Source organism: Anopheles funestus, chromosome 2RL, assembly GCF_943734845.2.
Source record: "Anopheles funestus chromosome 2RL, idAnoFuneDA-416_04, whole genome shotgun sequence".
Taxonomy (NCBI): Eukaryota; Metazoa; Arthropoda; class Insecta; order Diptera; family Culicidae; genus Anopheles; species Anopheles funestus.
The window spans coordinates 76,376,875-76,402,489 of record NC_064598.1 but is presented as its reverse complement, the minus strand read 5'-3'; the positions used below and the strand labels follow the sequence as shown (position 1 = coordinate 76,402,489).

The 25,615-nt window shown below is 45.4% G+C and overlaps 4 protein-coding genes across 6 annotated transcripts; 2 read left to right on the top strand and 2 right to left on the bottom strand.

Moving 5' to 3' along the window:
- The first annotated feature begins 765 nt into the window (after positions 1–765).
- Positions 766–6,308, top strand: LOC125763922 (suppressor APC domain-containing protein 2). Its single transcript, XM_049427653.1, has 2 exons — positions 766–5,125; positions 5,585–6,308. Exons 1-2 carry the CDS (start codon positions 3,659–3,661, stop codon positions 6,098–6,100), a joined length of 1,983 nt encoding a protein of 660 aa, XP_049283610.1. The 5' UTR covers positions 766–3,658; the 3' UTR covers positions 6,101–6,308.
- Positions 6,309–6,363: 55 nt separating this feature from the next.
- LOC125763974 (probable palmitoyltransferase ZDHHC24) lies at positions 6,364–7,494 on the bottom strand. The gene is made up of 2 exons (XM_049427722.1): positions 7,423–7,494; positions 6,364–7,349 (listed from the first exon to the last, which is right to left on the bottom strand). Exon 2 carries the CDS (start codon positions 7,342–7,344, stop codon positions 6,478–6,480), a length of 867 nt encoding a protein of 288 aa, XP_049283679.1. The 5' UTR covers positions 7,345–7,349; positions 7,423–7,494; the 3' UTR covers positions 6,364–6,477.
- LOC125763945 (ATP-dependent RNA helicase WM6-like) lies at positions 7,347–11,085 on the top strand. Its single transcript, XM_049427688.1, has 7 exons — positions 7,347–7,684; positions 8,025–8,271; positions 8,488–8,892; positions 9,025–9,143; positions 10,228–10,359; positions 10,425–10,827; positions 10,905–11,085. Exons 2-7 carry the CDS (start codon positions 8,073–8,075, stop codon positions 10,916–10,918), a joined length of 1,272 nt encoding a protein of 423 aa, XP_049283645.1. The 5' UTR covers positions 7,347–7,684; positions 8,025–8,072; the 3' UTR covers positions 10,919–11,085.
- Positions 11,086–15,205: 4,120 nt separating this feature from the next.
- Positions 15,206–25,612, bottom strand: LOC125763896 (collagen alpha-1(IV) chain). Of its 3 annotated transcripts, none has more exons than XM_049427578.1 (7): positions 25,501–25,612; positions 24,331–24,810; positions 22,024–22,072; positions 20,991–21,929; positions 20,394–20,890; positions 16,738–20,311; positions 15,206–16,645 (listed from the first exon to the last, which is right to left on the bottom strand). In XM_049427578.1, the coding sequence occupies exons 2-7, from the start codon at positions 24,348–24,350 to the stop codon at positions 16,391–16,393; spliced, it is 5,334 nt and encodes a 1,777-aa protein (XP_049283535.1). In that variant the 5' UTR covers positions 24,351–24,810; positions 25,501–25,612; the 3' UTR covers positions 15,206–16,390. The 3 variants fall into 3 exon arrangements, with proteins under 3 accessions (XP_049283535.1, XP_049283536.1, XP_049283537.1); XM_049427579.1 differs by having other exon boundaries at positions 24,331–24,805; positions 25,501–25,600; XM_049427580.1 differs by lacking the exon at positions 25,501–25,612 and adding an exon at positions 25,304–25,445 and having other exon boundaries at positions 24,331–24,805.
- Positions 25,613–25,615: the final 3 nt, after the last annotated feature.

Sequence of the window (25,615 nt, the reverse complement as noted above, 5' to 3'; positions counted from 1 at the left end):
AACCGGAACATGTCCACCATCCCGCAGCGATCTATCATCCATACCGTATCGAAATAACCTTGGCGAAAAGGCACCAAACACGCCATACATCGAATTGTCCGTGGCCCGGGCATGCTGTCGTATAAATCATGTAACTTCCTCCCGAAGTTCGTGAGTGAGTTCCGCGCACAAATCAGCATCGCACCGAAAACGCCCCAAAACCAGCGGTGGGAAATGCTTCCGTGCCGGTCGGTGACACACTTTTCATCAAACAATGGCGATTTACGATTAATTTCATTCGCTTTCATTTTCCACCGGTGGCAAGGGATGTTTGTAGGGTCCGGCACTCTGTACCGTGAGAAGTCGACCAGTAGGCGAAGGCGTAGATCATTCTGCTTGCTGGCAGAAGGTCTCCACCGAAGAGTCAACACCGTTACGCTTCACGTGACGTCGACGAGGCGGCCATACACAACCGGAAGCGTTTGCTGACAGCGTTAGAGCGCGTAGGCGTCTGGCCTACGGACTGGACATCGACTGGAATGTGTGGGTTTTTGTTATGGTCACGACCAATCCCGTCACGGTAGTCGATCGGAATTGGCGGTGGCCGTAGCAGGTGGTTCGTTCGATCATTATCATTGAGCAAAGGGGTTTTTGCTTCGTCAAATGATGGCTTTGTTTCGCGAGAGCAAATTTAGTTATTGTGGGCAAAACAAAGCGAACATATTGTCATGTATTGTGAAGACTTCTATAATGAATTTCCCACCCTTACATGAATTGTTTTCCATTGCCTTACGATAGTATTAGTACCTCTAAATAGCTATCATCCAGCTACTCATCCATGATTTCTTTCTCATTATTCTTTCCCCTTAATTAAAAGAAAGTAATGATTGAAATCTGACCACAAAATGAAAACATAATGTAATCTTTCTAAAGATCTCCTAAAAATCCCATTCTAGACATTCTAGTATCGCTCATCGTTCGGGTTGTTGCTGATTGTTCCCTTAATAAAAAACATCATGCAAAAATTTTAAAGTGCACGTGCCTTCAAGACCTTCACTCGTACCATGTTACCGTGTTCTGGTTTTTGTTTTGTCTGTCTCACTTTTCCATCTCTTTGGTTCCAATGTTTGCCAAGCCTCAATGTACCCCATCACGAGCGATCTTCTCTTGGGAGGGTTTTGCTGTTAATGCTCGTCGAAAGGGGAGCAGCATGGTGCAGCAGGGTAAAATGGTCGCAAAACCAGTTTTGGTACGAACATTGCGCCAGCCAAACCAGGCCTCCCGCTAAGCCCGGGTTGTTATGTTTGTTATGCGAGGCTATATGCAGGATCTCCACACCTTATACTTTTGATCGGATTGGATAAACAAAAAAGAAATAAGACATTGGTAAAGCATGTCCTTCTACTCATTCTACACATTTTAGAAGCAATTATAATGCTTCAATTCAGGGCAACAATCGTGTACAGAGCTGCATTAGTCCAAAAAGTGATCTTGCTACACACTCCGTTTACCAAATCTCTCGTATTCTTGCTGAAAGAAAATCAAAAGCAAACAACCATTTATCGCAATTTCCGATCATAATTCACACCGTTTCATCAGCTTCAACTTCAAGCTAACTAAAAGCTTAACCGTTTCCATAAACGCTTACTTTCGTAAGCGTGATTTATTTTCACTCGCACCGAACGCAACATAAGCATAAATGGGGAGAGCACAATGCCTACAAAAGGGAGTAAAACAACCAGAACAATTGTGATCCGGACCACCCCATGTCCAAGCCCAATACCCCCCTTTTTCAACCTTACGTAAGTTCACGCGCATGTATGCGATTTGATAGTGGTAAGTGAGATAGATCAGATAGATTTTATGCTTCGGTTAGTAAGATCCCACCATGAAGTAGTAGGTGCCACCAACCAAGCGCCAACTAATCGGCCCCTTATGTTTAACTGTATATTTTATGACGTTTTGTCTCCAACGCCTGTACCCCCAAAAGCTAGCGGGATTTAAAATGAAAACAAAGCACAGATTTCCGCAACCTACCCTTGCCCCTCATAACCGGGCGGGGTGGGGTCTTGGTTGCGTTGTAAAGTGAGGGGGCGAAATCCCGGACGCAAACACACACAGCGACACACACACGTGTATGGCATTTTTATGCTAACCGCAACCGTTCCCGAGTAGCGTCCGTGCACAGTTTTATGGCCTCGGTTAGGTGGCGATCGACCGATGGATGACCATCCAAGTCCGTTGGGCAAAGATGTGGGAGGGTTTTGTAGCGAAAAAAAAGCAGGAATACAAAAACAGTGCTGTGCAGAAAATAAAGCACCAAATAAATCGTTAAGAAGTGATCTTGATCTTGATGTATACATTATAACGACACCTCTCTATTTGAATGCTTCTTATTGTTGCCTCCTAACATTGGCTTAAATATTGAAAAGTTTCTAATTCAATTATACTGCAATCAAAACAATATCATTTTTTGGATTTGTTTGCCTTAATCTTAAGGTACCTTAAACTGCAGGCGCATCCAATATTTTATCCCACCGTGCTGCACCTGTATCCTTAATAGCTTTCCTTTTTAAAAAGCCCTTCGTTGTGTTTTCCCGCTGGGTTTGCGGGTTCCATTCCGTCCGCAACTGTACCGGAGGATAGCAGCAAACGGCAAGAAAAAGGGAAAAACCTTCTCTCCACTTCAGGCACCCTAAAAGCTACCGCCAAATCTGTCCCATTTCGACGACCACTGCACGGTTGATGTTTGTTCTCGCTTGCACGTGGGACACTCCTATTGCCAACGAATTGGAATCCGAATCAGGTTCGAAAGGTTGCCTTGGCTCTGGTTGTATTGTGTGTGTGTGTGTGTGCTGATGGTGAGTTTTGGCCTCAGGCACGGCTGTGGAGGGAGATACTTTAGAAGGAAAGACAAAAAACAACAACGGAAAGTTCAAACTAACGCGCGCCTCGGTTCGCGAGTCTCCCTCGACGACGCGTATACGCATTCTCTCGCGTGACTTCAACGACGGCGGATGCTGTTTTAGTGTCGGTTGTCAACGGGTTCGTTTTCTCGTGGCATCTAATCGGTACGTTAAACCAGACACGGTTGGTGTGTTCGGTTTATGGTTGAAATCGATCGCTTTACTAGTGTTAATTGGATGATCTTCAAGTGATCTTATGTTTCTTGTGCTGAAAGATGAGTCGGGATCTGTTCACGTTTGCGGTTAGCTTGAAGAAAGTGGATTGTCTGTGGTGAAAAGAATACCTTGGTACAAATTGAAAGTATGCCGAAAAGTGAGTGAGTGTGATATCTTCAGTCCACGGTAGTATGGTTTGAAAGTTACCTTGCAAAATACCTGTTTGTTCGGAAAGCTGGAAGGATACGAAGTGAAAGAAAAGGCACCAATAAACGCCTGAGGGGCATTACAAATTGGTGTTTCGTTTCGTTTGGTAAAAATAAACAACCTTCAAGAGGACGTTGGGTAAAGGATTTGTTCGCAGTGGATGAAGAAAGCAGAACAAGCAACTGGACTCGGGTTGAAGGCAGTTTGAGGCTTTTCGCGATGCCAGTGACTGTGCGAGGTTGCTGTTCAAGAATAACAGAAAACCCAAGTGAAGTGGCAATTGGACGATCGTTAGGATTCTTTGTATCTGTGTGTCCACACGTTTGTCCGGCTGGGAAGGTGAATGAGCGATGGACCCACTGTCCAACCGTAACCGAAAGAACATACTATCCTTGAGCGCACAACGGACAACACCAACGACGGCCGCAACGACGACACCAACGTCAGCAACCGGTATGGCAACGCATCTGCACAATCATCGTCAGCATCAGCAGCAACCGTATCATCGACACTCTGCAATTCCCGGCCAACAGTCTACCGGGCAGCCTCTTGCTCCAGTGCTACCAACGGCGAGTTCCAGTCCACTGGTGCACTCTACATCGGGTCCAGGTGCGCACCTTCAGCAACATCATCACCACCACCACCAACATCATCAGCATCATCAGCAACAGCAGAATGGCGACGGATTGCCGAAAGCGTTCGTTGCCGCCATGCGCACACTGTTCGACATCATGGACGATCGGAAAACAGGTTTCGTGCGCTTGGCAGACATCGAGGAGCGCTGGCAGGACGACGGTTCCAAGGGTTTGCCGCGCGGAGTCATTGACAGCCTGCGCAAGGTAACACCCCCGAATGGACATCTCTCGTTCGAGCGCTTCTGCAGCGGGTTGAAAATTTGCCTCTTACGCAACCAAACGGGATCACTCGGTGCGTCAACCATCACGCACGGTGTTGCGTCCCATTCGACGTCCTCTTCTCCGCTGGCCCGAGACGATCCGGGGCTAAAAGCGTCAATGGCTAAACTCTCCCTCTCAAGACCTCCTTCAGCACCACTGCTCGATCTAGACACGGGTGTTGGTGGAAACAGTAAACTGCCTTCGTTGGCACCTGCTTCTGCTTGGAGTACTACTGCTGGCCCGACGAATACGGCCACCGTGCGACCAAACAATGCAATGCCAGCACAGAAAACGCTCAGCATGCCGCAGCTACTAAATCCCGACGGTGATCTTGACCTGGAGCCACCGCCAATAATACTACCAGGCGCGTTTGGTCCTCCGAAACCGCCGCGTGTCTCTTTAAACCTAGACCGCAATGCGCAACATCATCAGCATCATTCGCAACAGCATCAGCACCCGATTGGAGCTAGTTCCAGTATCGATAAGGCAGAAATTCGGAACGCTCTCCAGAACTGGCAGATGTCACTGCTAATGGGTGAAGCTGCTGGCGATAAGGGGGACGCAGGCAAAGGCACACTAAGACCACTGGCACGTGGATCTGCCGATGGACAAACGGATCTCTCTACCTCGTCCCCTTCATTGCAGTCCATCAACCAGCTCGATGGTGCACGGCTTAGCTCGGGCGGTCTCTACCAGAAGAAATCACCAGGCGCAGCTGGACGACGGCGAGAGCCAAGACGGCACACGCTCCAAAATGGCGTCGACTATAACATGCTCAAGCGGTTGAAGCAGATCGAACAGGAAAAAGACATCCTGCTGCAGGGATTGACGGCGGTCGAGAAGGCACGGGAATGGTACCACAAGCAGTTGGCTACGGTGCAGGAAAAGATGCGATATCTTGGACGTCCCGGATCACATATGGTGAGTTGCACGGATGCACGTAAATCGATCTGCGTGTGATGTTTGCCCGGTGGCGGCAAAGCTTTCCGGCTGCTTTCGCCTATGCAAACACTGTCACCACTTTCCAAGGGTTTCTTCCGAAAAAAAAGGAAATCGCTCCATTTTTTGTTTGTTTCTTTGCACCCATATTATAATTGATTTTGTCTTTACCTCGCGAAAGGAAAGCTAATAACCGGCGCCATACTTGCCACTCTAAAGAGCTGCTACACTAAATATGGCAATTGGGCGTTTAACACAAGCCCAGGGCGGAACGGAATAATAGACGCCTTCCGGTGGTTGGTTAAGTTGTTCATTGCGTTGCTAAAGATACTAATCCGTTGCGAATAGTTTTAGCATGAATGTGTCTTAGTGTGGCCAGGTCAAATTCTTTTCGATGTACAACCTATGTTACTAACATTAACTGTTTTCCTTTCCCCGCAGGAAACGTGGACCGAGACGCAGCAGGAACGGTTAGACCTACAGCGTGCCCGTGTCCTCGAGGTGAATCGCCATCTTATGATGCTGGCAGAAAGCTGGGAACGGGGTGGTTTCCCCATGCATATGAACCTTGCCTTACGTCCCCTGCCCGGTACAATGCTTGGACCTGGACCATCTCACTATCAGCAGCGTGCGCTTCATCAACAACGTCCGTCCCAGTCGCAACCGCCTACCGCTACCATTCCACCAGCTGTTCCTCCGCCACCATCAGCATCGTCGGCAGGGACTTACCCGCCGGTACCTTCGCAGACACATCATCTACAGCAGCAACAGTCGCCGGAAATGGTTAACCATCTGAAGCAACAGAACCATCAGCTTTGCGAGGAGATAAATCAAAAGAACGAGAAGTTGTCACTGCTGGAACGGGAAAAGGCGGCACTGATACGGGAACTGTTGCAGCTACAGCGTACGAATCGTGCCAGCAGTATGATATCGAACACGGAAGAGTTGGTGTTCTGATGGAACGGCTGCCCATTGTGCCCCGTTGCCCGTGCCATTTCAAGTGGAACGAAACATTTTGCAAGATTTCCTTTTTACCAAACGCTAGTCAGACGAAATTGTAATAGAGACATAGTGGCGCTCTAGCGGTTCCGACGAAACCGCGAAAGTTATTGGGAAAATATTAGGCAAAACTTACAGAACGCTTCTTTCATTATCAATCGCAAAATATCCGTCCATGTGAAGTTGTTTTTATAAAATTTTAAATAATTTTTTAAATTATTTGTAGTGAATCTGATCACTTAAGTTCTACACAAAAATGGCCGCATCAATACACGATTTGTCGCCAGGGTCCTTTGGTCTGTACAACAATACTTTCAGTTCTCTATTTGCAGGGTTCACTTACTTTTGATCGTTTGTTTCTGCAGCGACTCCCAGTTGATGCCGTTGTGTGGTAGCTCACTCGTCACGAATGGCGATAGCCACGCAATGTACCATCGGTTTCCTAGCACCATTCGTACGTTCTCCCCCCGGCCCATATCATACTCCGGTGCCTTTCGCTCGTGTACTACCGCACCGCTGAGGATCAGTCTTCCGTGGTAAATTAGCAGCACGCCGGTAAACATTACACCTACCATGTTGATGAGATATATCACCAGATAGTACTGTTTGGTCGATGTGTCGATCAGCAGCATGGCGAGCGGGAATACGATCTTTACCAGCGATGTCCAGTTACGGAACTCTTCGCCCCGTATAAACCAGATAAAATAATTGTTGAGCACACTCGCGTACAGCGTAGATATGAACAGGTACGCCACGAACAGTATGAAGTATCGATGATTTTTGTGTCCTATACAGCATCCGGTAAAGACACAGTGATGGTCCCGCTTCAGAATACATGTTCGGCAGCTGGTACAATGCCAAGAGCGGGGTGGTGCGATAAATTCACATGTTGCACAAAGATGCCACGATTTCGAACCCAAACCAGATGTCGCTGAGTTGGATATGTTCGCTGGCAACTGGATTAGCTCCGTGGAGCAACTGGTGTCACACAGCACGGTTGCAAGCATGTGTGCCGTCACGTTGAATAGCAGGAGCACGGCAGGCACGAAATGGACCCAATTGTACATCGAATCCGCTCCGTGAATACCAGGTATAACTACGTACACCTCAAACCAGAACGTTATCGGTATGATACCGGCCATGAATGCGGTCGCCACGGCATCCTGTAGCGTGCGGGGTAGAAAGTGTTTCCGTATCCTCATAGCGGCTGAAAATGTGGAGTATTTAGAGGTAAAATAGACTACGAACGATGTAGCTTTGTACAAGTTTGCTTTCGTTACCGGAGGAATTGGAAAAATTCGCTGCAATCAGTTGACTCACATGTAAACAGAAAGCTGTGAATTGTTTGTTATGCTGTCAGTTGAGCTGTTGCCGTTTTGCCAACATACCTATATAGCATAGTTCAATACTCGAGTTTTCCGAAGTTAGCCGAACATTTGTTGACAGATTGTATGTGCATCTCGCTCTGGTGACTGTTTTGACTCGTTCTACTGGTTTTCAGTGCGTGTGAATAACCGTACAGCGTACGTCTCGTACTTTTTGGTAAGAAATCATCTGTTAATTCACTTAATCAATGGGTTCCAATATCGCCAAAATAGAGAATACTGTTCACAGTATACTTTTCATGCGTTATTTGGCTGTTCGTCATCTGGATTGTGCTTTAAAATTCGATTCATTTTCCACCTGATGATGGAATCAATTCATGATGCGTTTCAAAATGGCGGAATCAAGCTGTCGCCGGTATTTGCCGCAAAAATTATCGTTTTTTTCTGTTTACGATGGATAACAAATCGTGGCGTGTGTTTGTAATAAACATATGTGGTGTGATAGCAACTATCATTTCATTGAATGGAACCGAAACTCATAGCTTTTTCTATTTTAGATAAATTTACACGTATCTCGCTTAAAAGCACCAGCAGATCTATCAGAAATGGCCGATAATGAGGATCTTTTAGATTACGAGGAGGAGGATCAGACCGAGCAGGTAGTGGCCGAGGCCACCGAGCAGCCAAAAAAGGATGTGAAGGGTACCTACGTATCAATTCACAGCTCAGGATTTCGTGATTTTCTACTGAAGCCTGAAATTCTGCGTGCTATTGTCGACTGTGGTTTCGAGCATCCTTCCGAAGGTGAGTAAAACCATCGTTTGTATTACTCGTATAATGTTGAGATGACGAAAATATTACAGTATATTATTATAGAGAATGTTAGTATTATAAAAGGTCTTGTATGATTGTTGTGTAAATTAAACTCGAATTTCACTAGTGACTTTACGGCTCTCTGCTTGTGGTTTCCTTAGCAACGCGAAGAATTTAAAAGATTGTTTACTTTGTTACCTTCTTCAGTACAACACGAATGCATACCGCAGGCTGTGCTCGGTATGGACATTTTGTGCCAAGCCAAGTCGGGTATGGGAAAGACGGCTGTGTTTGTGCTCGCAACGCTTCAGCAGTTGGAACCGACCGAGAGCGTACCATACGTGTTGGTGATGTGCCACACACGCGAGCTCGCCTTCCAGATCAGCAAAGAGTATGAGCGATTCTGCAAGTACATGCCTACCATCAAAGTGGCCGTGTTTTTCGGCGGGCTGCCTATCCAGAAGGACGAGGAAGTGTTGAAAACGACGACACCGCACATCATCGTCGGTACACCGGGACGTGTGTTGGCGCTGATCCGCAACAAGAAGCTGAACTTGAAAAATCTCAAACATTTTATACTGGACGAATGTGACAAAATGCTCGAACAGCTAGGTAAGTCATATCATTTTGGTAAACGTTTGTTTTCGTTGCACATTTTGTTAGTAGCGACAACTAGTAGTGCAATAAGATAATCTTTGTAACATGTTTTAATCGTCTTCTTTGCTGTTTCTCACTTCATTGCAGATATGCGCCGTGATGTACAGGAAATTTTCCGCAACACACCTCATGGAAAGCAAGTGATGATGTTTTCCGCTACACTGAGCAAAGAAATTCGTCCCGTGTGCAAAAAGTTCATGCAAGATGTAAATATCGCCATTACTTTAACTGCTACCTCATCTACTATTCCTACTACCGCTGCTGCTGTTAATAGTAGAAATGTTAATTATCCAACGAAAGGATATGGTGTTGAATGGAATAGTTTGACGAGAAGTTATTGTTCAAGTGTACTAAGCTTTACACACCATTTCCCATTTGCTGTCGTCGTTGACCACTTCAATGGGATAAGTGGCCAATCGCGGAAACATAATTGCATCAAGAATCCTGCCTAAAACTGGCAACGTTAAATATAAAACCATCATTTGAATAACGAAAGTCACCGTCTTTCGATCGCTTCAGTATTGAAAGTTACATAGAAACATTTTGCTGTACCTTAGCTAAATGCCCAAAGTGCACCGCAGTTGAACACACATAGTGAACAGCTTGAGTTCTGTACCTTCTCTGCAGTTCTATCGAAATGCGCAAAAGGAGTCATATGTAGTCATATTTGTCGTTTTGCTAAGACACATAAGACATTCATTTCGTTTCAGCATTTTTCGTTGAATCGATAGAGGACGATTGAAACTCGTTATTCAAAATGGACGATCGAAATAGTACACAAAATCGTTTGAACATGATTGTTGGTCAGCATTTCTTCATTATATTATTGCTACACTTGTTGATTTCTTAGATAAAGAAAATTATTTTTCTTGAAGTACAGTCAGGTACAATCAACTCAATAAAATGATTGGTTTCCAATACTTTTTCCATCTTTGGGGAAAGACTTACCATTCCTAGAGAGAAATTTTTTTTTCCTTTAAAGTTTATCCAGAGGAACATTTGATATAACCACACAATTTTGGATAAATGCCTATTTTTATCAATGCTTTCATCTGTGAAGTAAAAAAAATGTCAATGTATAGATTGGTTTAGATCTTTTTTGGATGAAAAAAGATTTTTTATCGTTACAATCCTAAATTTAGTCCATTTTCAATTCCTTAAAGCACAAAAAGTATCCAAGCGGCAACAGCAGTAGTTTGATCGTCTAGAAATATAACCTTTTTCAATTACAGCTATTTTTTTATGAAATGTATGCATATTTTCTTCGTTTACTATCTTTATTATCTTCAGCCCATGGAAGTCTATGTGGACGATGAAACAAAACTTACCCTGCACGGACTGCAGCAACATTATGTGAAGTTGAAGGAAACGGAAAAGAACAAAAAATTGTTCGAATTACTTGACGTGCTGGAGTTTAACCAGGTATGATCGCATCTCGTGAAAGAATGGATAGAAATTATTGATTATTCTCATTCATGTCTTTCTAGGTGGTAATATTCGTAAAATCCGTACAACGTTGCATGGCTTTGGCACAGCTGCTGACCGAACAAAATTTCCCCGCTATCGGTATTCACCGTGGAATGGTGCAGGAGGAACGTTTGTCACGGTATCAACAGTTTAAGGATTTCCAGAAGCGTATCCTTGTCGCAACGAATCTGTTTGGCCGTGGTATGGATATCGAGCGTGTAAATATCGTTTTTAATTACGATATGCCGGAAGATTCGGATACTTATTTGCATCGAGTAGCCCGTGCCGGTCGGTTCGGTACCAAGGGTCTGGCTATTACATTCATATCGGACGAGGCAGATGCCAAGATTTTGAACGATGTTCAAGATCGATTTGATGTAAACATTAACGAGTTGCCGGACGAAATTGATCTCTCTTCCTACAGTAAGTATAAGGCAAAGCAGAGCACAATGCTAGATAATGTACTGATCAATTTCTTATTTCATGATTTGTTTTTGCAGTCGAAGGACGATAAAAAGGGGGAAAAAGTATTATTCGTTGTGTTATTCCTTCCGACTGAAGTGCAGGATTACTTTGCACCTACCTTGGATTACGGAGGAGACCACAAGATTTTACGTGTATGGATAAGTTTTCTTATTTAAGATAAGCCTGTATATTTGACTTGAGTGTTGAATTTTTAAACGACAGGATTACTTCATTTACAAACTAACAAACAAACTGACACAATTTACCTTAACACTTTACCGTAATTAATTTCGCATTTCTTTCACATGCGTCTACGGTATATCGTGCAATCTTGCAACCAAAAACGGAAAATTCGTTATTCTGCTTAAATTCTTATTATCAGTATAGCAAGCCAATAGCCAAAAGCAGGGAGAGAGCGAATAAATAAAGTTTGATAAGTGACTGTAATTTTGAAGAAAGGAATCAATTTAGCGAAATAACATGAGAACGTGACTTATTAATTGTATTAAAACTCTATTTTTACTGGACTCAGTTTGACTAACGATTAGGAAAACTGTTCCTAAAGTTCTACGTAGAAAAGGCACGCATCAAACGAGCGTTTAAGCTAGTCTTCTGTGGTTTACCGGTCAGTGTAACATGTAATATCACAATGGTTTTCGGTTGGCCATGCTCATCTTTGAAAATCGTATTTTGTTCAGGTTTACTGGAGTTATATGATTGTTTTCCTCAAAACCGATTTTCGAAAGATGAGTCTCTTCAATGCATTATTGATTTGGATTCCTTTATCGTTTGTTGAAGAACATCCTCCTCCCATCTGTGAGAGTGTACAAAAGCCACAGTCCACATATCGCCAAATATCCCTCTTGAAACATACCACTAACGCGTTTGTTTTGGGTATGTTGGAACTAGAGATGAAAATCAACAACTCTTTTTAGTGAGACAACTCAGAGTGAATGAGTCGTTATTAGGAGTCAGCTCGTTCAACGACTTATTTCGGAGTCATAAAAAACCCGGCCCGGTCAGTAGTTTCATAATTTGACTTCCTCCGATCGGCCATCGTGGAATGCAAAATAAACCTTATTGATTTAAGTTTATCGACAGTGCGACTTTCTTTAGTTTTGGAACCAAAATTAACATTCCGCTTAGGACCTCCGAGAAGCTTGATCCGCCACAGTTCCTAAGGCTAATTTAAAGCACTATTTAAGTGAAAAGAAACTTATTGCAACAAATTCCCATTAAAATATATCACATTTAAAAAATTTGCTACATTGCTCCAAAATGAGGAAAATTTTACATTTTCTCAAACAGGGTAAGGAACGTGGTTCCTCGAATAACTTCTGGCACAGAGGTCTGAGGGCATGGCCGTCCAAGAAGAAAATGTAGCCATTGGTGCCATCTATCGACCACAGGTTAAAGATTGGCATGATTTACATTTTCTCAAACAGGGTAAGGAACTTGGTTCCTCGAATAACTTCTGGCACAGAGGTCTGAGGGCATGGCCGTCCAAGAAGAAAATGTAGCCATTGGTGCCATCTATCGACCACAGGTTGAAGATTGGCAATCCGTTGGATACCGACCGAGTTATAGGCAAAAGTTGGCGCAAAAATGAGCCTTAGTAAATTTTCATTTTTTTGAATTTTTTGATTTTTTTATAATTTTTTACTATTTTTTTTTGTTTAAAACATTATTTGATTGAAAAGAAACTTATTGCAACCAATTGGCATTAAAATAAAACAATTTAATTTTTTTTTGCAAAATTTCCCAAAAAAATCGTAAGGGGTAAGCCTTATGAAATTTTCAAGCTGAAATTTTTAAAAAAAATTTTTTCTGATTTTTTATTCTTTTTTTTAATTTAAAGCACTATTTAAGTGAAAAGAAACTTATTGCGACAAATTCCCATTAAAATATATCACATTTAAAAAATTTGCTACATTGCTCCAAAATGAGGAAAATTTTACATTTTCTCAAACATGGTAAGGAACTTGGTTCCTCGAATAACTTCTGGCACAGAGGTCTGAGGGCATGGCCGTCCAAGAAGAAAATGTAGCCATTGGTGCCATCTATCGACCACAGGTTAAAGATTGGCGATCCGTTGGATACCGACCGAGTTATAGGCAAAAGTTGGCGCAAAAATGAGCCTTAGTAAATTTTCATTTTTTTGAATTTTTTGATTTTTTTATAATTTTTTACTATTTTTTTTGTTTAAAACATTATTTGATTGAAAAGAAACTTTTTGCAACCAATTGGCATTAAAATAAAACAATTTAAATTTTTTTTGCAAAATTTCCCAAAAAAATCGTAAGGCCTTATGAAATTTTCGAGCTGAAATTTAAAAAAAAAATTTTCTTTTCAAAATTAACATTCCGCTTAGGACCTCCGAGAAGCTTGATCCGCCACAGTTCCTAAGGCTAATTTAAAGCATTATTTGAGTGAAAAGAAACTTATTGCAACAAATTCGCATTAAAATATATCACATTAATAAATTTTGCTAAATTGCTGAAAAATGAAGAAAATTTTACATTTTATCAAACAGGGTATGGAACTTGGTTGCTCGAATAACTTCTGGCACAGACATCTGAGGGCATGGCCGTCCAAGAAGAAAATGTAACCATTGGTGCCATCTATCGATCACAAATTAAAGATTGACGATCCGTTGGATACCGACCGAGTAATAGGCAAAAGTTGATACAAAAATGAAGAAAATTTTACATTTTCTCAAACAGGGTAAGGAACTTGGTTGCTCGAATAACTTCTGGCACAGAGGTCTGAGGGCATGGTCGTCCAAGAAGAAAATGTAGCCATTGGTGCCATCTATCGACCACAGGTTAAAGATTGGCGATCCGTTGTATACCGACCGAGTTATAGGCAAAAGTTGGCGCAAAAATGAGCCTTAGTAAATTTTCATTTTTTTGAATTTTTTGATTTTTTTATAATTTTTTATTATTTTTTTTTTGTTTAAAACATTATTTGATTGAAAAGAAACTTATTGCAACCAATTGACAATAAAATAAAACAATTTAAATTTTTTTTGCAAAATTTCCCAAAAAAATCGTAAGGGGTAAGTCTTATGAAATTTTCGAGCTGAAATTTAAAAAAAAAAATTTTCTGATTTTTTATTCTTTTTTTAATTTAAAGCACTATTTAAGTGAAAAGAAACTTATTGCAACAAATTCCCATTAAAATATTTTTTTTTGTTTTTTTGCTTGGTTAGAACGGCCTGGCCGTATCAAGACTTATTTTACCACGTAGCAGGATAGTCAGTCCATGCTACGGGGAGACGGTCCGGATGGGATTTGAACCCGGTCCCTGCCGTGTGGACGGGCGCCGTTATTCACATGCACCACCGGGCCGCCCCGCCCATTAAAATATATCACATTTAAATTTAAATTTAATTTAAAATATATCACATTTAAAAAATTTGCTACATTGCTTCAAAATGAGGAAAATTTTACATTTTCTCAAACAGGGTAAGGAACTTGGTTGCTCGAATAACTTCTGGCACAGAGGTCTGAGGGCATGGTCGTCCAAGAAGAAAATGTAGCCATTGGTGCCATCTATCGACCACAGGTTAAAGATTGACGATCCGTTGGATACCGACCGAGTTATAGGCAAAAGTTGGCGCAAAAATGAGCCTTAGTAAATTTTCATTTTTTTGAATGTTTTGATTTTTTTATAATTTTTTACTATTTTTTTTTAAACATTATTTGATTGAAAAGAAACTTATTGCAACCAATTGGCATTAAAATAAAACAAAAAAAAATTGTTTCCCAAAAATAAATTTTTTGGGAAATTTGCAAAATTTCCCAAAAAAATCGTAAGGGGTAAGCCTTGTGAAATTTTCGAGTTGAAAATTTTTTTAAATTTTTTTTCACATTTTTTATTCGTTTTTTAATTTAAAGCAATATTTGAGTGAAAAGAAACTTATTTCGAACGATTCACATTAAAATACTTCAACTTTTTAACCACAACCGACAAAAGAAAATAAGTAAAGTATTACAATATTGTAAGACATGCATATTGAACTCTACAAGCGCCAAAATATTTCGGGGCCCCTTTAGCTTCGGGGCCCGCCGTGGCCGCTTAGTTTGTGTAGTGGATGATCCGCCTCTGAGTGGGCTTCAACTCACTCAACTCACATATTTACTCTTTTTTCACCTCGACACACCACGGCTACATGCTTACACTCATGAGTGAGTTAGTGAAAAAAGAATCGCTACAACTCCTCGTGATGAATGAACGAAACTCGTTCAATACGACGTTTCAACTCACTATCTCTTTCTTACTCACAATGCACAACTCTAGTTGAAATTCAAGTAAAGAAAAGCTCAAATCATAGTTCTATTGGTAAAACGTTTATTCCATCTTTCATTATCGTTTCTGTTATGTTACATTAATTGCGCGATTAAAATTAAAACAAACTAATCGAACGGTAGGAGGAGAGTTCAGTTTGCGATCCTTCTGCAAGCTCAGAAAGATTGGGATTGACCATTTTGTTTTTCTCTTCGTTACGCATCGTTACGATAATTGAAAGGACACAAACCCACTAAGTCGGGGATATTTCTGTTAGTACGCGTAGGAAACTATTACAATTACCTGCCGGATGCTCAATGGTAAGCGGTTTCTAATTACATGGCACTTTGGAACATATTTAATTGAACGCACCTCACCCACTCCACCCTTAGCGGGGAAGCTTCTTCCGAAAATCCTTTACCACAAAAAGGTTGGCAGTTTTGGTGTTATTTTCTTTATCGTTCGCTTTTCTCGCTTCGGTACTAGCTATCCTCTACTGAATCACATGGCTGGAACATTAAAGGATTTAACATTTTTAACTACAAGAACACATTTAAAAAGTATTGGAAAGATTATAGGACAAAAAACTGTTTACCATAAACATACAGACACATAGGCCATTTTCCAACAGCTGCTAGTGAACACGTTACGAAAAATGATGCCATTTGAATGGCTGGAAACGGGACGAAGAATTAACGTGTGCCTTACTATTGCAATGCAGCGTGAAATTATTTTATTACCGCTTCGAATCCACAGATCCTGTCTGATTAATTAGATATTTGGCGTCACGTCAAACTGTTTTGCTAAATGCACAACGGACAGTTGAATTGTTTTTTGGTAGTAATTGAACGCGCATTAACGACATTATTGTTTCGGTTCTTTTTTTGACACTGTAAATAATTTAAAAGCTAGTGTCTCTGGCTGTTACACCTGTTCGGTCTGGGCGAAGTACTGAATGATAGTGGTCTGCAATAGTAGTACTGTGTGTAGTGCGTCTTGTGGTCTCTGTATAGGGTGAACCTCAGCCAGATATGTACGCTACGTGAAGGGTTTGAGAGTATCGCAGGGAACTAATATGCACTAAAGAAACAATAGCTACTGAACCCCCATGCTAATGGAACATCCGAACCCATGCCGTGTCCAGATGATGGCAAAAAAAAATACAAGGAAAGTTGAAGAGAGACATAGAGAGGAGGTAAAAAAGGCGACCGAATAAAACCTATGGTGATGCTCAATGGCGGATGCACACTTGGCACCGAGATACTCGGCTGAGCAGATTACCAGCCTTGAGCGTTTGCTGCTCCGGTCGCTGGAACTGCTGGTGGTCCTCGAGCGACACCAGCCAGAAGGAGGTTTGGGTTTCATAATAATGGCAGTGACCCTTGCCTCCGTTACATTCAATGAAGGGCGTGGCACGGAAGTCCTCCAGACACGATCCCGGCCCGGACAGTGACTGACCTCCACCACCATGGCCGACGGCAGTGTGCTGCGGAAGAGAGAAAACGAGAAAATAGTAAAAAAAAAAGTTAGTCAAAGAGTTTTAGAGCGAGATTGGATATTTGTGGCGTGCATACTTACCATAAGGAAACTGTAACCGATCCATAAACCATCCCATCCATTCGGACATTCGGGAATATGAAGCGTCTGGCTGTGCACAGCGATAACATTAGTGGGCGCTTCGCATACCGTGCAGCGCGAAATGTACGGTCGCATCTCGTTCTCCGTGACCGGCATCATCGGAATCGGTGCCGACGTCGACAGCCAGAATGTTCGATCGTTTCGCGACGCATAATTGCAAACATTGTTCTGACCACAAGCCAGTATCGGTAGTGTGGAGAATTTCCGCACGCATGAACCTGCCGATCCGAGGTCCTGGTTGTGTGGGTAGTCGTTACCATCGACGTACAGTAGCGAGTAACCGTCCCACAGCTTCAGATGACCCGGTTCGCAAACGGGCACTTCATCCGATTGGCTGTGCCGTACCAACAGTATACCGGTGTAGTACGGTGCCGATTCACAGTCCCGGCCTGGTTCACCCTTTGGACCTGGCAGACCCGGAGCTCCATCGCGTCCGCTTCGTCCTTCAGGTCCGACGTCACCCCGGAGACCCTGCAAACCGCGCGCACCTTCGAATCCTCGAAGTCCCATCTCGCCAGGTGCACCTGGAGCACCGGGAATACCAGACGGTCCCGCCAAGCCCGGCATACCCTTGTCACCCTTCGGTCCGTTAAAACCAGGCGGTCCGGGTGGTCCCTTGCGTTGGGGTGGAAGCTGTGGCGTTTCTCCCTTCTGGCCCTTCTCACCCGAAACACCGTTCAGACCGGCCATACCCGGTAATCCACGGTCACCTTTCTCACCCACCATACCGGGCAGACCGGCGACACCTTCTAGTCCGGGCATGCCACGGTCACCCTTCAAACCTTGCGGACCATTCAAACCGTTTAATCCTTCCCGTCCTCGCTCGCCCTTCTCACCCTTCGGTCCGACGAAACCGGGTGGTCCGTGATCACCCTTTTCGCCTTGAGGTCCCGGCAAACCGCGCTGTCCTTGCGGTCCCGGCAGTCCATCCTGACCAGGGCGACCCATTAAACCGGAATCACCTCGATCACCTTTCTCGCCCTGCCGTCCAAGCGGTCCCGCAGGTCCCGGAGGTCCCATTGGTCCCGGCAAGCCCGCCAAACCCTTGTCACCCTTCTCGCCCGTCAGTCCTGGTGGTCCATCGCGGCCCGTCTTTCCTGGTCGTCCTGGTAGACCCTTTTCGCCCTTTACAACCGGGCAGGTGTCACCCTTCTCGCCCATGGGTCCCATATCGCCCTTCATGCCTGGCAGTCCGTTCAATCCAGCCGGGCCCGGCAATCCAGGTAATCCCTGAATGCCCATCTCTCCCTTCGAACCCATGTCACCCGGTAGTCCCGGTACTCCCACCTTACCAGGTCGGCCAATAGCGCCCGGGAAGCCAGGTTCACCCTTATCACCCTTAATGGCGGCAACAGTTGCGGGAAGACCAGGCGAACCAGGTACACCGCGATCACCCTTACGGCCCATAAGACCAACCGGTCCAGTAATTCCGAGATCGCCCTTTTCGCCCTGGTCGCCCCGTTCACCGATACGGCCCGGTTCACCCTTGAAACCCTTCTCACCGTCATAACCTCGTGGTCCAACTGGACCCTCAACGCCCGGCAAGCCATCCATACAGGGTGCTCCGGGAACACCGGGCAAACCGGTCGTACCCTTGTCACCCTTTACTCCCGGGAATCCTGTCACTCCCATATCGCCCTTCACACCATTCAATCCCGGCAGTCCGTTAATGCCCGTTAGGCCGACATCACCCTTCTCGCCCTGCGGTCCAGGTCGGCCATATCCCGGCACACCCGCATCTCCTTTCGGTCCGGATGGGCCTTCCAATCCGGGGAGTCCATCATTACCACGGAGTCCCGGTACGCCTGGTTCTCCTTTCTGTCCCTTCTCGGATGCTGCTCCTGCTTCGCCTGGCGGTCCTTCCGGTCCAGTGTATCCTTTGTCACCCTTCTCGCCGGAAAGTCCTGGTAAGCAGGCCGGTCCTGGCAAACCGGAAAGACCCTTGTCACCCTTAGGTCCCACCATACCGGGCGGTCCAGTTTGTCCCATCAAACCCTTCATACCGATCTCTCCTCTATCTCCCTTCTCGCCCTGTTCACCCTTCGCTCCTTGCGGTCCACGAACGCCTTGAATGCCCGGAGCACCCATCATGCCCTTGCGACCTTGGAAACCCTTCAGACCGTCGTTACCCGCCTGTCCCATATCGCCCTTCTGTCCGGGCAGTCCTATCACACCCGGCGCCCCGATGTCACCCTTCAGTCCCGGCAAACCTTTCACACCATCCACACCGGGACGTCCCGGTGCTCCGGGATGTCCGGCCGGTCCTTTCGGGCCCGGTTCACCCTTCGGTCCAACCTCGCCAGGATAGCCAGGAGGACCGGGTGTTCCCAAATCTCCCTTCTCACCCGGGTAGCCAACGGAGCCGGGCGTTCCTGGATCGCCTCGATCGCCCATACCGCCCCGATCACCTTTCGGACCACGCAAACCTGGATTACCTTTGGGGCCGGGTGGACCCACCATCGATAGACCCGGATCACCCTTGAGACCCTTCGAGCCGGGAAGTCCCGGTGCACCAGGTATTCCATCCCGTCCCGGAGCTCCCGGTGGTCCAAGCGGTCCCGAATTTCCCTTCTCGCCTCGGTGTCCCGTCAAACCACGCGGTCCTACTGGTCCCGGTGCGCCCGGCGGTCCAGCACTACCCTGTGCACCCGTGCGTCCCTGCTCACCCATATCACCCTTTTCGCCCCTCATTCCCTGGATACCGGGAGCGCCTTTCTCGCCCTGCGATCCTTGCGGACCACGAATCGCTTCCATTATGTTCGGTGGTACGTTAGCACATTTGCCCGGTTCGCCCTTCAGTCCGGAGTAACCTTTGTCACCCTTGTCGCCCGCGTAACCAACATTACCCTTCAGACCGGGTTCACCTTTGAGCGTTTGTCCGTGTCGTCCTGGCAGTCCGTCCTTACCCGGTGCGCCCGGCGCTCCATCGATACCTGCCTCGCCCGGTCGTCCTTTGTCGCCTTTCATGCCACGCATACCCACCTTTCCTTCCGGTCCAACCGGTCCTGGGAATCCTTTCTCACCCTTAATACCTAGCAGACCCTTCTCGCCCAGTTCACCTTTGTCGCCCTTGATGGGTTTCAGTTGATCCATGGGAATTTCGGCATCGCGTCCCGGCTCTCCGGATGGACCCGGTGGTCCCAACAATCCCGGGTCACCCTTTGGTCCTGGTTCGCCGCGCAGTCCGGGTGTACCGTCCTCTCCCGGCATTCCCGGATAGCCTCGCTCGCCCGGAATACCGCTCGATCCTGGTCGTCCTGGTTCTCCGGCGTATCCACGTTCGCCCTTGTCGCCCTTCAGTCCCGGTCGGCAATCAGTACAGCGGCCACCAATTTCACCTTTCAATCCACGTTCACCCTTCGCTCCGCTGAGACCCGGACGACCCGGTTCACCCTTTTCGCCGTCACGTCCCGGCATTCCGGGTGCTCCCGGGCGTCCTTCCTTTGCGTCACCAGGCGTACCCATCACACCCTTGAAGCCACGCTCTCCTTTCTGTCCCTTCAAGCCAGGGAATCTGTGGGTGCGAAAAGAATGATAAGAAAAATAATTGTATCTAGATATCTAAAACTCTCTAGCCATTTCCGCGCTTTACTTACCCAGCCATACCGGCATTACCCTTTTGTCCTGGCATTCCATAACCCGGCTGACCTGGTTCACCGCGAAGACCCTCGGGTCCGGGTTGTCCCGGATAGCCACGTGGTCCCTGTGGTCCAGGCATACCGACTGAACCGGATTCGCCCTTGTCACCTTTGTCACCGGGCATACCTTCAGGGCCCGGTCGGCCCGGTACACCCTGACCGCCCTTAGGACCCATCTGTCCACGTTCGCCCTTTTCGCCATCGAATCCATCCATACCTTTCGGTCCTTGTGGACCTTCGTAGCCCCGCGGTCCCTTCGGACCCGGTGCCCCCGGGCGTCCTTCGCCACCGCCTGGCGCACCCGCTGGTCCGGAGATACCGGGTTGTCCAGGGATGCCATCCCGTCCCGGTTCACCTTTCGGTCCACTTTGACCCTTCAGTCCGTGCAATCCTTCCGATCCGCGATCACCTTTCTGTCCGGGAAGACCGACCGGTCCAAAGTTACCATCACGTCCCTAAATGTATGCAATTAGAAATACAAATGTTAGCGGCTAGCTTCAATTACCCAACGCTAGAGAGCGTTGGCGAGAGAAACCATCTTCGTGCGTTACTTACTCTTGGACCCGGTTGTCCAGGCAAACCCTTCTCGCCCTTGTGCCCACGCTCGCCCAATTGTCCGCGGTCACCGGCCTGTCCTTTCTCTCCGGGCCGTCCCGGTTCACCCGAATCGCCCCGATCACCTTTCTCGCCCTTCGGTCCTGTTGTCGTTGTCGTACCCGTTGCACCGTACACTTCCTCACCCTTCGAACCTTTCTGGCCCTTCTCGCCCTTAATGCACACGCCCTTGTCACCTCGTTCTCCCCTCAAACCGGGTACTCCGGGCACACCCTTTTCACCGGGCAGTCCGGGATGTCCTTTGGGTCCTTCCTTACCTTGCGGTCCGGGCAATCCTTCCAGCCCATCGTTACCAGGCTCACCTTTCTGGCCCTTGTTGTAGTTTTCCGGATGCCGTGCGGGCTCTCCCTTTTCACCCTTCGTTCCGGGAACACCGGGAAAACCGCGTGGACCCGGATTTCCGGGCAGTCCTTCAAAGCCGGGCAAACCGTCCGTACCGTTGCATCCGTCACGTCCGGGTATACCGGGCGCACCCGACAATCCGGGAACACCGTTTGTACCGGGAATGCCTGGATAGCCGGGCAATCCGTCCCGACCACGATCACCTTTCGGTCCCTGGAGACCAAACGGGCCCGGTTCACCCTTGGTTCCCTTGTCGCCCGGTAAGCCTTCCGAGCCGGGAAATCCACGGACGCCCTTGACGCCTTTCAAACCCATCGGGCCCGGGAAGCCTCGGGCGCCCTTCTCGGCAAAACATTTCGGTACACAACAGCCGCTTGCAGTGCAGTTCTTGGACGGTGGTCCTTGTGGGCCGCTGGCAGTGTCGATGAGACCGTAGCTCGGATCGATCTGTGGTTGCATGTGTCTTGGATGGTCCTGTTCCTGTCGCTTATACATCCCGATACCACCGCCGACATTGGAGTTGGACGCCCATAGTTGCTACGGCATGTTCGGGAAGAAAACACGATGTACTAAGCGTTTAAGCAGGACGGCCATTTGCAGCAACAAAGACTTGCAGCAGTTTCATACTTACCGCATACGCATGTTGTCCAAACCAGACTAGCAACGAGGTAGTAATTAACCTGTAACGCAGTACGAAAGTAAGAGAGAGAGAGAGAGAGAGAGAGAGAGAGAATGTAGTACTATATTACTAACTTTTATAAGCAAACTCGTGTAATAAAGTTTTTACGACCAAGGCACACTTTGCCAACCACGAGGAAACGTTCATTCATAACCCGGCGCATGTACGCCATTATCAGAGTCGGGCCGGGACTAAAGCCGAAACACGCAACGTTGTTCGTTCGGTTAGTGGCTGGAACGCGTTCGGCTTATCGGTTCGCCAGGGCCCTTCCTGATAGCCTTTCGGCGTGCACCCCGTACACTTCGTTACCATCGTCGGGATGTGACGCAACGAATGGGACGTGACGGATGCGGCAAACTCTTTGCCTTTTCTGGGTCGTAAAGCGTTTGCTACGCGGTACGATTGCTCAGGAAGTGGATTCTAGATATGCTGCTCTGGGCCATAGGCCTAACGCTTCAATCGGATGTCCGAACGCGTGTGTGCAGAATTCGATAAAAGTAATACGGTTCATTGACCTTCGGTAGGGAAATGCGAGCAGAAAGTTGTGGCAAAAAAAAACAATAAAGCTGACCCGTAAGCAGGTGATGAATCTACATCTACGTAATTGGTCGCATTTTCCCGCTTAGAACGGTTGTTAATATGTGATAAATTAAATAAATTCTTGTTGCTCATAGAAACAAATATAGGAACTCATCTGTCAGTTGATGATCTTATTGTTAAAACATAAGAAAGATTGTTTGAGACAACTTATTGTAACCATCATAAGAAACGAGCAAGTGACATCAGTTTGAAATGTTTAAAAAGCAAACGAAGAACTCGCAATACTTTTCCCAAAAACTAACACTTACACGTATTTTTAACATTGCTCTTGGCGACCGATTCGGACAGACAGTTGTACCATTCGGTGTGAAAGGTTTAATACACCACCATTAATTCTCGAATCTCATCAGAATGAACCTACCTTGTAGAAATGTCTTAATTTTCTGATTGCGTGCCTTGCAAGCAAAATTACTTAACATAACATCGTGTGGGCAGAATAGGACATCGTATGTTAGGCAGACAGACTATCAACGTGTTATAAAAAGTAAATCCTTTTTTAAAAAATGTAACAATTTATGTAAATCAAAACATTCGAATTGTACTTAATTATAACCTTTAAATTTCTAACCTTTTACGTTCGTTTTTCAGCCCTTTACGCTCTTCTTCTACTCTTCCAACTGCATGTACATAACATTTCATTTATTTAAAAAAATAGCAAAAATTTATCCACCACGAATAATGAGCAAAATATTCGAGAAGAATGGTTTGTGTATCAATTCCGTTGCCATTCCTGTAAGTATATTTCATCAATATTTTTTTCCACTTTTAATAATCATAAGTTTGATTGTGAATTTATCTTTTTTTAATTGAAACATCGCTTTTTAGGGCTCTTGTTTTTGCAACTTCTTCTTTAAATAAATGTATTCGGTTGAATTATATGCATCCAAGGTGCAATATAAATTTTTAATTTAATTTAAAGTTTAGTTACTATATTTCGATTGTTTTATACTTAAAATATATTCTCCAAACGATATTTAATCCAGTTTTCCGATTCCAGTTAATTCCAGTTTTCCAAAGTCAGAATCCTAGCATTTTTTTTCTTATCGTTTAAAATTCTTTAAAAATATATATTCCAATTATGAATGGAAACTATTTATTTCTACCTAGGTTTGTTAATTTCATATGTAATTTATGTCTCTAGTGTATCTAAAATAATTCTAATTGTTTTACAACATATTTCATCACGATTGGACACAACAATTTATGACAATATAAGTTGTTCTTGTTTAAACAAACTGCTCGCTGATCCATTCTGTCTACAACTTGTGGCGAAAAACATGTTTGGCGAGAATTTTGCAATAACAAGCAAATTAATGAAGATATCTTTCCGCACGTCATGCTTCTTGCCTTCATAATTCTACTCCACGAAAAGCCTACTCGAATGCCCCATTTCAGTTCCATTCGTCAGTATTTGCTGAGCTTGATGTGTTCGCACAAATGAAATACTAGCATGGACCTTCGCAATTTGACCCAGTCAGCGTAATCTGACCGGGCGTCAGGTTGGGAAAAGCAATGACACCCAACGGTTCCCCAACGCAGCTGGGTAGCGAAACACGGGTAACCTACGGGATCTTGGTTGCAGCGTGGTAACACGCATCGAACCGTTTCTGTGCGTTTTGCTCCGTCCTGAAAGTATTGCACAACTAATCACCGACTTACCATTTTATTCGGGTCCCCATTGTGATGGTGGCCCTGACCGCACAGCCCCACGAACAGGGCCGATGTCGAACGATTCGACTAGCAGCGAATATTAGCCAGCTTGGCTGTAGATGAAGGCACGCCGGATCGACTGATCAACAGCTCCGGCGGGTGCTTCACAGGTACTTGCTGAATTTACTCCACGGGACTTTACAGGTACGTACGTCTTCAGCTAAAACCAATTTCCACCTTACTTGCGGCGTAAAACTATGCTTTTCTATTTTTTTTAGCACTTTCGATCACGGAACAAAAATTTACACTTGTTTTTTTTTCTTCAACTCCACCACAATTTACTCTCACTTGTTGTGCATAGCAAACACGGCTGGTCGTTATCACAAAAACTCCTATTTTATTCGGTACGAAGTTGTCAGAATTTTCGCTAATCTCTACCGTATTTTCCTGGTAGGAAAATTCATGTGAAATTGGCACTGGAGTCCTTCACTGGGGCAAAAAAAACAAATAAATTTTCACAAAGGCTAGATGTTAGTTAGAAAATATTGATGGATAAATAATTGGAAGTAGAAACTCGAAAGCTGAGAGGAGTGTAATTAATTGCTTAAAATTATAAAAGCATATGAACCATTTTCTAGCTCCAATAATAAACAACTTTACTGTAAACAATATTTAAGAAAAGGCTGATATTAGTGGTACTGTTGGAGTTTGGTGCGTCAGCTAACTCTAGGAGTTGAATATTCACTATATCACATCTATCACGTCACTCCACAGAATGTCGTTAGAATCACTCAAATAAACGTCCCCAACGCATCGCCAAAGCACCGTAAATTCACTCCGACAAAATAGTGGCACAACATATTCGTTCTACTCAGAGCACACCACCCAAAACCGAAGATCACTCCTGGTTTCTGTGGTGTAGTGCATCGGTGACGCTAAACGGAAAAACTGGACCCGAACTCCGTTGGACCAAAAACCCGACCTTTCACCATACACAACTTTGATCTCACTCGAAACCCTTAAAATGTAGGATCGCAGACGAAGAGAAGACACACACACACACAAGCGCGGTCACACACACACACACACACACACACATACACACACGATTGGAGGCAGGAAGGGATGCAAAGTTGGGGAAAAGTGTGCTGTTGGAAAAATTGTCCAAAGTGTGCCTACGGGTCGGGACCACCACCAGGGTGCAGCAGTTTGACGGGACCACAGCAACCGATCTAGCGCGTCCGATCGTTCACAGTGTACTGACTTCAAAACGATCTTGACGATTTTCTCGAGC